We start from the raw sequence: 13508 nt of genomic DNA, 5'->3' as shown, positions 1-13508 counted from the left end.
ATGCTCCTTCACATTCTTTTCTTTTTCTCTTTTTTCATCCTCCTCTTTTCCATTTATACTTTTATAAGTTTTCTTTTCATTTTTCTTTTCCTTTTTTTCTCATAAGCTATTTTACCTTTTTCTTAAATTCTTTTTCTATTTTTTATAATTTTTGTTTACTGTTATGATTTTTTTTTTATAACTTCTGTCATCTATTTAACATTTTATTTTTCATGGAAGGAGGAAAGCTTATTCTAGGTTTCTTATGATAATTATTATTTCTAGGCTTATGACGTATCACTACAAAAAATAACAATTTAGTCATCGAATTCAGCGACTGAAAATAAGTGGTCGCAATTTGCGACCGAAATAGTCACCAAATACTCTTAGTGTCAAATCTGCAACCGAAGTAGCGACCGAATGAATTGTTAATGATGTTAGTTAATTTTGCGACCGAATTAGCGACCAAACATAAGAGTGACAAAAGCATCGGTTGTCAAAGTGGTGGCTGTTTTGAATAAATTGAGAAAAATATATTTGTGATCGAATTAGTGACTGAATATGGTTATTTTTTAGCCACTGATTTTCTTTCGGTCGCTAAATATAATTGCTTATTTTCTGCCACCGAATTAGTCACCGAATATGTTTATTTTTTAGTCACCGATTTTTTTTTGTCGCTAAATGTAATTGTTTATTTCTGTCACCGAATTAGCCACCAAATATGTTTATATTTTAGCCACTAATTTTCTTTTGGTCGATAAATGAAATTGTTTACTAATAATAATAATAATAATAATAATAATAATAATAATGTCACAACTCTGGTGACAAGTGAAATCGGTGAACGAGTTCGAACAAAGAACGGTGACACTGCGAATCGAAGAAATGTGTTGTCATTGTTTCTCTGCACTACTTTCCACTCTTCCCCTCAGCCTTCCCTTTCGCCACCGAGAAATCACGAGCACTCTTCACACCGATCTGAATCTCCTCGATTTAATTTCTACCACCGCGATGGATATCGCGAACGGCATCGTGTTGAAGATGGAGGCGTTGGAGTCCGATAATGCGCCGAAGAAGGATGAGATCCAGAGCTGAGGAAGCTGATCGAGTCGTTGCGACGAGAGGCGGAGGAGCTGGAGTTGGAGGTGAATGCCGCCGAGGAGGCCAGATCAGAGGCGGCGACATTGAGCAGCGTGCTCGAGGATCAATAGAGAACGCTGGTGTTTCTGGAGAGGGAGACGAAGACTTTGAAGCAGCTGAACGCAGAGTGCGAGATGAAGGTGCGCTATCTGGAGCGAAGGATCGACGTTCTGGAAGTGTGGAAAAGCAAGGAGCGGAGCAAGAGAGTCCGCATGGAGGAGGATATGAGATAAAAGGTTGGTGAGAAAGAGAAACAGATTGAAACGCTAAAGTAGAGAAAAGGTTCGCGTACTTGCCGTTTTCTAAGCAAGTACTAAAATTACTAGATTTCGAAAACGACTGAGCTGCACGGGGTGCAGTTTTTCATGAAATCACAGGTGTTTGATGCAAATTCTCCGATGGGGACTGATGCTCGTGTGGTGGTTGAGGAAAGTATGATAAAGGATTATCGGAGTGTGCTTCGGAGATACTGTCAGGTGGAGATGCCGAGCCAGAGTTGGAATAGGAATATGCCAACTCCTCAATGTGATAAGCTGCAGAACTTTGCAGTCATGGCATGAAGGTATCTTCTTGTCTATTCACTTTGTTTCAGTTGAGCAATTGATCGAATTAGGTTAGTTTTTTAATGGATTGAAATGTATTTATTTATCATTGTTTTTTTATCGGATTATGATTGTTTTGTTTTGAACTTAAAAGCGGTTTGGATAAATTCATTCACATGGCATGTTACTGGTTGCATGATTAATTGGATTTGGAACTGTGAGAGAAGTTTTCTAAGGCTGAGACAAGGGGAAATAACTTTATTGCTTGTTGTCTAGGGTTCTTAGATTTGTTTTGCATTGATTTTTGGGTTGTGGTGAATTTTGTTGAGTGTTGATATGGCTATTTTATTGCTCTGATTATTTAAAACTCTAATTAAGCTTTACATCCTGGGGTTATATGCTAGTGAAATGTCAACTGGTGCTTCTCTTATTATATATAGTGCAACCCAAACCCATGGTCTCCAAGAAAGATATTGTTGTGTATGGGTATGGAAGTGTGGCTTGGAAAGATCGCATGGAAGAATGGAGCAATGATGGAGGTTTTGGTGATGACTTTGAGGATGTTGATTTCCCATGTAACTCTCCAACTTGATCAACATTTTTATTTGTTTTATTTAAGTTTCTTATTAAGCTACATAATTGGGGTGGATACTAGAGCACCTCTTTATAACATCAAACCCAATCCATTTTGCATTTGGAAGACATTAAGACTTAAAATCACTTGATGCTCTTATTGAGATGAGTAGTGGAAAGGTGAACATCCTGTGTTAATGGCAATGACAGCCTTTGCATCAATATTTATGGGAAACTCTTTGGAAGGAGGCTTGCTTCTTTCCATCTTTGGAAACTCTTTGGCACATATAGGTGAGTTAAATTTTGTTTCACAAACCAAGGTTTAAGTTTCATGTTCTACAAAAAGTTTGATTATCTTATGTGATGGATTTTGCAGCTGAAGAGCATTTCACCAGTCGATCAATCGTTGATGTCAGAGAGTTGAAAGAAAATAATCCAGATTTTGCCTTTGTTCTGGATACCAAGGATGATAAACTCCCCAATACATTTGACTTGGCATACAAGAGAATTCCCATGCATGATGAACTTTGGTTTTCTTTAGAAGGTTAAACAGTGACTGATGTCTTGATATTGTTTTTTATGTTTTCAACTGGATAACCAGTTTTTACTGTAATCGTTAACTGATGTTCATAGTTATTCTTGATGATTTGGATATAGTTAACCTTTGCATTGTGGTTTGTTACCTTACTGCTTAATAAATTAATATTTCTGACAATTAAATCATGATTCCAATTCTTTTTATTGTTCTTAATAATTATTGATAGTATGTGAAATACTTATATAACCAAACTTATTTTGCAGCTTAGTGATCCAGAACCCAACTCTTTTGTAACAAAGTATGTCACCGGGTGTTGAAAATGTTACAGATCAAATATTTGAATTCCTTTACAATATTATTTTGTATTAAAATATTCAAAATGACTCTTTATCTTTCTTCGTTTAAAGAGCATTCCTGGTCCTCATTTTCTATATATGTCACCTTTTAATAAATGATGCTTGTTTTTTATTGCTTGTTAATAATAAAAATAGTAATAGTGATAAAATAGAATAAAAGTTAACCCTGGTAATGTAAAATAGAATAAATTTTATTCTTTTCAGATTACCGGTTAACAATTAGAACGTAGATGGAATCTTGAATGTGTTGATAGTAATAATCATGATTATGATTATTATACACCACTTTACTTGGTGATGTATAACGAATAAAATGATGTTTTTTTTCTTCCATGTGATTCCTCACCATATTTACTCTAGATTTTTCTTCTTCTTTCAGAAGTTGAAACAAACATATCTATAATACATATTATTTTATTTTTTTTATGTTACTTTTAAGTCTTTAATTTCATCACTTAGGCTCATTCGATCATGATCACTCATTTGTTTATCAAAATATTTTCTCCAAGTTTTGAAAGGTTTTCATAAAAATGGAGTGATTTTCACCAAAATTTTCAAGTGTGTGCGTATCCCTATGTAAACTAAATGAAGTCTTCTAACCAAACAACATAAAATAAGTGAGACTTTGTAAAAAAATGTAGCTTCTAACCAAACAACATAAAATAAGTGAGACTTTGTAAAAAAATGTAAACTAGATGGATTCCTGATGTGAAAGTCTAAGTGACACTTACGAGTCTTTCAACACATTTCCACAAGTTTAAGCGCTTACGAGTCTTTTGGAACATTTCCACAAGTTTAAACACCTACTATTACACAATTCAAGTAGAGAGATGAGAGAATGCCAATGATTTTCCAAGACACCAAAAAAGAACCAAAAATTACACAAGATGACAAAATTACAGTTTGTGTATGAAATGAAATTCATTGCTAAAATACAACAAAATGAAATATAAAGTAGCTACAATATTTGTGATTGAAAACAACAACTCAGAGATGAAGAAATACGTTGTAACCATGAAAAAAAAAAGATGGAAAATTTTATCGCAAAAAGTAGTCTCAAAGGTGTTTTTGTGATTTTTCTTGTGATTTTTAGTGCAACTCTCTTTTGGTCTTTTCTCACAAGTGTTTGCACTCTCTTTTAATTCTTTTCTTGTCTCTTGAGATCTCCCAAGCAGTTGCTTCAACTAGTCTTCAACAACACCAAGTATTCTACCTTAGAAAGAGGCGAACTCTTAAAAAATCATAGTAAATTTTAAACATTCCTAATTACATAGACTTAAAATCAAGACTATAAAGATGTAAAATCAAGAAAAATTAAATTAGAAATGGATAACTTCAAATGAAGATAGATTATGACAATACTTATAGAATTCAAACAAAATGACAAACCAAACTTAAAGGAAAATTTGGAAGTAAGCATACCAAATAGAATCCTAATAAATAACTCTAGATTTTCATTACAAAATAAAATAACGTGCAAGTTGAATTAAGGAACAAGAATTAAGGAACAATTAAAAACACAAGTTTCATATTCAAGTTTGGAATTGTTGAGTTATTTTAGGAGACTTCTGATGTTTATTTTACTTGTTTAAATTTGTCATATTAAGTTTAATTCAATATTTTAAATCTCATAGTTCGAGGGATACTATTTTATATGATTAAGGACAATATGATTTCGAGATTATCTTGCCCATTTATGTATATATTCATGTATGTAATGAGAAATTATAGGTGAGAAACATTTTTTTATTTTATTCTTGAGATGGTATTAGAGCTTTTGATCCTTGGAAACCTCCAACCATGTAAATTTGAGTAACCTTAATTGTTGTATAAACTTAATTGCAACATTCATTGTTACCCACTCAACATATGGTCTCTCTATGTGTTTCGATGTCCATCATTGTACACAATTGCAACCTTCATTGTTGCATTTTTGTCCTAATCCATGTGTGTATAAATTGTTTTTTGTGATGGATGAGAAAGGAGGATTTGTTCTACAAATCAACCATGAAGAGTTAGAAATAATAAGATCCTTCTTTGACAACATGAAAAAACCAACAACAAGTATGTGCTCAATATACAATTTAATCAACAAGTATGTTCCTTAGTATATGAATTTTATTTATATTAAACACAAGCATGCAATGTTAACAAGCACAATAGAATATGAGTGATAAAGATCAAGAAGAAAAAAAAACAGATTTATACTAATCCACCTTCATAAGAAGACTACATCTAATAACTTCAAGTTAATCCATTAATTTCAAGTTTTTACAAGAACTGTACAAGAAAAACGAGATTCTAATTTAGAACTTGATCTTGAGTTGATACAAACAAAGTAGCTATGAAGATGACCAAGGAAGCAAAAGACAAAGCACATGGTGAGCAGTCATCTCAGCAAACATTTCAAGACCCCACCAAGGAGTTCATGGACCCGACCAGAGGAGTGGGCATAAACCAAATCACCAACTGTTCTTCCTTTTGGTTTTCTTAAGAGATAGAATATGTTGTAAATAATTTTGGGCTCAATTAAGGGTTCAAATAGCAAAGATAGCCTAGAATAAGGTGTCTTTAGCATAATAGGGGGTGTAGGTATCATTTTAACTTGTTTCTAACCCTTTAAGAAGACATTTTGACCTAGTTTATAGAAGGATAAGCCTAGGATGCGGGATTGACTTAGTCAAACCCTAAGACATTCCTTTTTTTTCCCTTTTCTCATCCTATCCTCTTGCTTGTTTTCCAAGGCTCCTTCCCCTATAAATAAGAGGCCTACCCATTGTGTTTTACAAGTTGAAATTAATAGAAGAAAAGTTACTATGCACAAATATCTAAGTTTCCTTCTTCCATTCTCCTTCTTCCATTCTCCTTCATTTCTCCTTCCATTTATGTTCACTGTCTTTATAGTCTTCCTTGGTTTTGCTCTCGATTTTTATCATGTTTAATTGAGTTTGCATCCATTCTCACCATATCTTGTCTTTTATCTTTGTCTTTGTGAAATAAACCTTCACATCTACTTAACCACTTGGTTAAGTTAATGTCCAGTGAAAATTTTCCTAAGATCTTCACTCTTAAATTCCTAAAATCTCAATTCTAAAAGTAAAGTGTCACCAAAATGAAAACATCTAAAAAATCAACTCACATCATTAGTGCTACAATGTTTTTTTTCATAACCTTGTGAAATCCTATCATAAGTAAATCTTGACCACTTGATAAAGAAATAATAACAACTTATAAATAAAATTGGAACAGAATCACTTGAAAAAATTAGCCACAGTTTTTTTTTTTTGTAGCTATAGCATGAGGTGGTTCCAAAAAAGAATTTTTAACTTTTGATCCTTTATAAAATCTTGTATTTAAAAAATATTTTTTAGTCAGCAAATCTTTTTTTTTTTTTTTACATTTTGTATTTTGAAATTAGTCTCTCTATGTCACTTCAAATTGATGGCTTCAAAATAAAAATCAATACTTTGTCGTTATGCCAATTTTAGCCAATTAAATATTTAATTGACCAAAACAACATGAAATGAAGTTTCATAACATTTTATTTGATTAAAAGATATATTTAGTCAGTTTAAACCACTTAATATATGTCTTTTAATAATTTTAATTTATTAATTCACAGTTTAATAGTTTAAAGCAAGGTGAAATTGAGTTTCAACAAAGGCTCCAACATTTTAGCCAACTAAAACCTCTTTTCAATTGATTAAAACGTTCTTTCTTGCAATTCCAAATATTTTAAGATGCTTTTAACTTATTAACATAAATTTTAATTAATTAAAAATGACTCACTTGTATTAAAAAGGTTAAAAGTCATTGAAATCAAACTTATAGCTGAAAGCGTCAAGATCAAAGGTTTATAAATTCACTTAAGACCAAACTAAAATCAAAATTACAACTCAATGTGACTCTAATATTCAAGATTAACAAGGTGAGCCAAAATTCATCAAATGCATATGGTTGGAGGCATCAAATCTTCGTTTTCATTCTATTGGTGTTTTGTACTTTAAGCGTGTATTGTGTTATGAAATTTTGTTACTTATTTAGTTTTCAAGATATGTCCTTTATCGTCTTCAACTTTCATTTAATACTTATTCCACAGTTGCATCAAGTTGCATCAAGCTTTTCAAACAAAACAAGTTCCCCCTTAAAAGTTCAATTTAGAGGCTAACCTAGGTCAGAAATTGTAAAAATAATTGTAAATTGATCATCTATCACATGCCTGGTAACAATTGTCTATCATATTGTTTGTCAACTATGAAATTGTAGACACAAAAACCTTGAAATTGTAAGAATTGTAATTGACACAAATGTAAATGACCAAAAATAAAAGCAGGTAACATCAAACAACAATAAACCAGAAATTAAAAATTGGAAACGAGAAAGTAATTCTCAATTCAATAGTCTACTACATTTTCAATTTTGATTCATGTTTCTATTTTGGTTGATATAATTACATTAGAGTAGTTTATTGTTGTTGAATTTTATTCATAAATTTCAATTGTTAGTTTTCAATTTTTACATTCAATCTAAGAAGAAGAAGAAGAAGAAGAAGAAGAAGAGGAAGAAGAAGAGGAAGAAGAAGAGGAAGAAGAAGAGGAAGAAGAAGAGGAAGAAGAAGAGGAAGAAGAAGAGGAAGGAGAAGAAGAAGGAGAAGAAGAAGGAGAAGAAGAAGGAGAAGAAGAAGGAGAAGAAGAAGGAGAAGAAGGAGAAGAAGAAGGAGAAGAAGAAGGAGAAGAAGAAGGAGAAGAAGAAGGAGAAGAAGAAGAAGAACTTGGGAGTTGGTCAGAAACAACTTGAGTTATATTCTGACAGCACATTGATATTCGCTATCACTTTGTGCGTGAGATTCTCGAAGAAGAGGAGATTGTTCTCCAGAAGATTCACACTACGAAGAATCCTGCAGATATGCTCACCAAGGTTACAAGGGCCAAGTTTGAACATTGTTTAGACTTTGTTAATATCTTGCACATTTGAAGTTGGCGCTCGGAGGCACAAATTTGAAGCACTGCAAAGTTTGTTTTTGTTATGTTTTGAGAAGATTTGTATTAGGTGGGACTTGAAATTAAGCCAAGGTGGAGATTTGTTGATTTTGGCTTAATCCCAAGTCCCACATCGGTGGATTCATTGTTTCGGAAGGAGGTTTGAGGGTTATAAATTAACATCTCCTCCTTCACGGTTACATATCCAATTTATAATATCTTCTCCCATAATAATAAAAGCGGACTATTACCTGTTTTTCCCAACATATACATCATATTTCTTTTCCTAAAGAGAATTTGAACTCAAATATAAATCGTTATTACCAACAAACAAACACATAAATACAAGTGTTGAATATATAATGTATTAAAAATATAAAGTAATTCTTGAAATAAAAAATATTTATCATCTAGGTGCTTGTAATTCTTCTTCTAAGATCAAATACAACCTATAGAAAAATCAAACAACACCAAAATTAAGTGACTATTCACAGATTTCATAACTAATTCAATCAATGCAAACCAAGAATATAAACTTTCTCAAAAGCAACAAAAATAAAATAGAAATGCCCTTTAAATCCATGCAATGTTTATTAAATTTAAAACTAAAGAACTTAGTATTTAACATTTTCATATATTCTTGTCTCTTTCTCGTCAAGTTCCTTTATTTCTCCATATATTCTTTTAAATCTTTATTTTTTTCTCTGATTTTCTCATTGCTCTCTTTTCTCTCTCTATATAAAGTATATGTAATAATCCTTGATGTCTTGCTCACTAGAACATTAATAAAAAAAACTATATCCATAACGTTCACATTTGAGACATGTCGTGGATCTAGCTTTGATCCTTAAACTTGATTGTGGTCATCATGTTTTTGTATTCTATAATAATAAGTTTCTCTTTCTAACTTTTGTAGTCATGAAATGAATTTTGGATAAAATTCATCTTTAAAAAAGTATGTCCACAAAAAAAATTTAGAAAAATAAAAAAGTGATTAACACAAGTAAACAAATATAAATATCACTATCCATTAAGTTTTTACACTCAATTTAATTGTGTATCACTCTTAAAAAGGTATACCCTCTTTCTCTTAAATTACTTTAGTTCTTAAGAAAAACTTTTAACCAACCTACTAATACTTTATATTTAAAGTAAAAGATGTAATAAATTTAAGCTAAACTTAAAAAGGTCAAAAAGTGATAAACTTTAAGATAAAACTAAAAAAATATAGAGATAAATTAAAAACAGAAATAGACACACATTTCAAAGTGCGTTTTTTTTAAAGATACAGCAAAGGATAGAGACGTTAAGTTGGTGGATTCTAATTGAGAATCAAATTGAAAAAGTGATAACTTTAAAGCCTTAAAATTTTGGACAGAACCTTAGAAAAATAATAGTAATGTTTAATCTCACCGAAGTATCATATATTGTAGCTAATTTAAGGGAGAAAATAAAGATGTGTTTCCTTACAACATAAAAAATAAATGATTTATGATTATAAAATAGAAAATAAAGAGATTTTTATGTTATAATATAAAAAAATTAGCTACTTTTAATATTATTATAAATAAAGAAATAGAGAGGTATTTGATTTTATATAATACTAGTATAACAATCACTTTAATTTAGTAGAATATCAATTTATTTGCAAGTTACTTTTTATTTTTATTACTTATCTGAGTCACTCTTAGTAGTATTTTTATTATGGATTGTGTACCGATCAATTCTCGAACATCGACGTCAGGGATCGACATCAGACTTCGTCAACAGAGGGAGAGATCGGACGTTAATGCCTTGAACAACTATAGTGGGTCACGTAAGGTGGGCCCCAGAATTACACTAGTTATCAGTTAAACATCAGTGATGGGAGGAAGCCCTAAGACACGAGGGATCCATGTAGGTGGTATAGCGCATTCAGGCGCAACACGAGTAAATAGTTCTTGGAGGCACAAAGGCCCGTTAGGGTTAGGGTTTCCAAGGGAAGATGCATGCATGACACGTGAATACTTAGGGCACCGCAGAGCAGATGACCCTAGAGATTTGGCGCACAAGTTGGTTCCCAGGCGTCCATATTGTTAGTCGTTGCACTCCAGTTAAGGGAAGTTCTATGTGCCAGATTATGCTAAGATTGTGTAATAGTGGTGCAGGGACGTTCTCAAGAAACCCTAGACATGGGTAACAGAAGAAAGGTAAACCTAGTTTCAACCTATATAAAGGGTGCTAAGAACCCTAGCAAGGTACACAATTTCTAAGACTGAAACTACTTTATACACTTGAGCGTCAGAGTGCAAACGACCGTCAAGGCGCCCTTCTTTGTCTTTGTAGGTGAGAGATTCTTCGATCAAGAAAGTTCGATTCTCAGACAGAGATAGGAGGGTCAGGAACTGTCGTTCGAGTCAACCGGCGAGAACAAATTATAATATTTTTACTTCCACAACAAAATATTAATATTTATAATAATAAAATAGATTTTTTTTAATGAAAATATAAGTAAAATATAAAATATTAAAATAATTTTTAAAATTTTTAAAATTTAAAAAATTATAAATTTTTATAAATAATTAAAATATTAATATTTATTGAATTTTAGGGTTGAGTATGTAAAAAAATATTTTTGTTTTATTATTTATGTCAGTCACTCCTTCACAGGTGTGTACGCAAGAAAGAAAAGTGTGGAGGTGTAGATGGGTGAAACTCGAAAATTCCATATTGTATCGGAGCTTCTAGAAACGGTGTTATTATGACCGACTATACATATTAGAATCTTGATATCTTCTTAATTGGCCACATCATACGCATTAGAGTCTTGATATTGGAAATGACGAAACCCGTCAATTTCGTCGAGTTATAAACAATCTTTTTATTTTTATTTTTATCATTTTAAAATAAAAATGTATTTAAAATAAATATTAATGGTAAGAACCGTATTCCATATCACAATTATAATCCATATCAGTAGTCGTTAATTCTTATACATAATGCTTTACTTCCACACGTGTTTGACAATTCTATCCAATAACAGCAATTGGAAACTTGAGACGAACACCACTAGTCAAATACTCTTGCCACTTTACTTCCAATATGTCACTCATGACGTTTAGCTCTAAGCTTATGTATCTATCAATCTACAAAAGAAAAGTAAATAAATAGTAGAAGCTCAGATTTTATAACTCACTCCATCTAACACACCAAGCTAAGCCAACATTTTCCCTTTTCAACATGAAACCGGTTGAAATCTTCTTTTTCCCCTACTTGGGGGGAGGCCATCAGATCCCAATGATAGACGCAGCAATAGTGTTTGCATCTCACGGAGCATCATCAACCATTCTAGCCACACCTTCCAGTGCCCCTAACTTTCAAAAATTAATCACGCGCCACCACAAAGCCGGTCTTCCCATCGCCATTCACACTCTCTCCGCCGACGTACCCGACGCAGACATGTCTGCCGGTCCCTTCCTGGACACCTCCGCCCTCCTCCAACCCCTGCGCCACTTCCTCCTCCAACGCCGCCCGCACTGCATCGTCGTCGACATGTTCCATCGTTGGGCCGGCGACATGGTTTACGAGCTCGGAATCCCCAGAATCCTCTTCAACGGAATCGGGTGCTTCGCTCGCTGCGTCCAGGAAAACTTAAGCCTTGCCGCGATTGAGAGTTTGAGTTCGGACTCGGAGCCTTTCGTGGTTCCTAATCTTCCCGACAGAATCGAAATGACGATGTCTCAGCTTCCTCCTTTTCTGAGAAACCCGTCTGAGGTTCCTGAAAGGGTGAGGGGCATGAAGCAGTTAGAGGAGAAGAGTTTCGGCACTCTTGTCAACAGCTTCTACGACTTGGAACCAGCTTATGCTGATCGGTTAAAAGACAAATGGGGAAAGAAAGCATGGATTGTAGGACCCGTGTCCCTTTGCAACAGAACCAAACAAGATAAAACCGAAAGAGGGAAGCCACCCACCGTCGATGAAGAAAAGTGCCTGAATTGGTTAAATTCTAAGAAGCCCAGTTCGGTTCTTTATATCAGCTTTGGAAGCCTGGCTCGGTTGCCCCCACAGCAGCTGAAGGAGATTGCTTACGGCCTCGAAGCCTCTGATCAATCGTTCGTTTGGGTGGTGGGGAAAATTCTCCACAACCCATCAGAAAACGAAGAAAACGGGAGCGGGAACTGGCTTCCGGAAGGGTTCGAGCAGAGGATGAAGGAAACGGGTAAAGGGTTGGTGCTCAGAGGGTGGGCTCCACAGTTGTTGATTTTGGAGCACGCTGCGATCAAAGGGTTTATGACTCATTGCGGATGGAACTCTACTCTGGAAGGTGTGAGTGCGGGAGTGCCCATGATCACGTGGCCTCTGACGGCGGAGCAATTTTCGAACGAGAAGTTGATAACGGAGGTTCTGAAGATTGGAGTCCAAGTGGGGAACAGGGAGTGGTGGCCCTGGAATGCAGAATGGAAAGGGTTAGTGGGGAGAGAGAAGGTGGAGGTGGCAGTGAGGAAGCTGATGGTGGAGAGCGCGGAGGCAGAGGAAATGAGAAGGCGAGTGAAAGACATTGCAGGGAAAGCTGCAAGAGCTGTGGAAGAAGGTGGAACGTCTTACGCCGATGTTGAGGCCTTAATTCATGAGCTTCAAGCTCACACATTACCAAACCAGGCTTAAAATTTTGAAAAAGAGAATTTTAACATACAGGCACAATCTTCAGCCTCAGACGAAGGAATACACTATGTACTGCACGTTTATTTCTATATGAGCAAATGAACCTTTTCCTTTTAGGCTCAAAAATATCACCTAGGTGATAGGGTTTTGGAATAATGGAATAAGAAAGTTTTACCATAGTTTTATGCTCTTAGTGCCCATTACTTATTGGTAGATATAGCAAAAACCTAATATTGGTGTTTTTATTAAATGCCTCCAAGACTTCAATCCAAAAATCTAGAAGATGTCCTTCAAGTTTTTTAAGACCGCTTAACAACTATCTACACTCGGACTATAGACGAATCGTCAACAGGAATGGCGAGTACTAATAAAAAATTTGAGTCGGTCTCAGTAATCTAACTTGCATGAGTCGGTCTCACTAATCTAACTCGTTGACCCGTTTAAATATGTTCTTGATAACAACAAGTCAACAATATTTTTATTTTTACCATATTCTTCATGAACAACGATTTATTTATGGTGTCCTTTCACATGAAAGAAAAGGCTCCTAGGTAGTTCAAACGGCACCACCACAATCATCTCATTACTGATTAATCTTTTTTTCTCCTAATTGCACACTATTTACATCTATCCATTCAATCCAACTCACCTTTCACCATAATGATTGGCAATAACGCTTTCATCACTTGTCAGGGCATCTGTCCCTTAGTGGATATATCCCTCCAAATACCTATTTTCACCATCCCAGTTTACCTTCTAC

The 13508-nt window shown here is 34.1% G+C and overlaps 2 protein-coding genes across 5 annotated transcripts; both read left to right on the top strand.

Moving 5' to 3' along the window:
- The first annotated feature begins 782 nt into the window (after positions 1 to 782).
- LOC137806418 (probable cadmium/zinc-transporting ATPase HMA1, chloroplastic) lies at positions 783 to 2895 on the top strand. Of its 4 annotated transcripts, none has more exons than XM_068606536.1 (4): positions 805 to 1681; positions 2102 to 2236; positions 2445 to 2525; positions 2611 to 2895. In XM_068606536.1, exons 2-4 carry the CDS (start codon positions 2116 to 2118, stop codon positions 2781 to 2783), a joined length of 375 nt encoding a protein of 124 aa, XP_068462637.1. In that variant the 5' UTR covers positions 805 to 1681; positions 2102 to 2115; the 3' UTR covers positions 2784 to 2895. The 4 variants fall into 4 exon arrangements, 3 of the variants coding, with proteins under 3 accessions (XP_068462637.1, XP_068462636.1, XP_068462635.1); XM_068606535.1 differs by having other exon boundaries at positions 806 to 1681; positions 2066 to 2236; XR_011080342.1 differs by having other exon boundaries at positions 783 to 1681; positions 2102 to 2525.
- Positions 2896 to 11041: 8146 nt separating this feature from the next.
- Positions 11042 to 12927, top strand: LOC137806417 (abscisate beta-glucosyltransferase). Its single transcript, XM_068606533.1, has one exon. The coding sequence runs from the start codon at positions 11327 to 11329 to the stop codon at positions 12749 to 12751; it is 1425 nt and encodes a 474-aa protein (XP_068462634.1). The 5' UTR covers positions 11042 to 11326; the 3' UTR covers positions 12752 to 12927.
- The last annotated feature ends 581 nt before the right edge of the window (positions 12928 to 13508 follow it).

This window comes from Phaseolus vulgaris, chromosome 3 (genome assembly GCF_000499845.2).
Source record: "Phaseolus vulgaris cultivar G19833 chromosome 3, P. vulgaris v2.0, whole genome shotgun sequence".
Classification (NCBI taxonomy): Eukaryota; Viridiplantae; Streptophyta; class Magnoliopsida; order Fabales; family Fabaceae; genus Phaseolus; species Phaseolus vulgaris.
The sequence above is the reverse complement of the archived record's forward strand: the minus strand, read 5'-3'. Positions and strand labels throughout refer to the sequence as shown.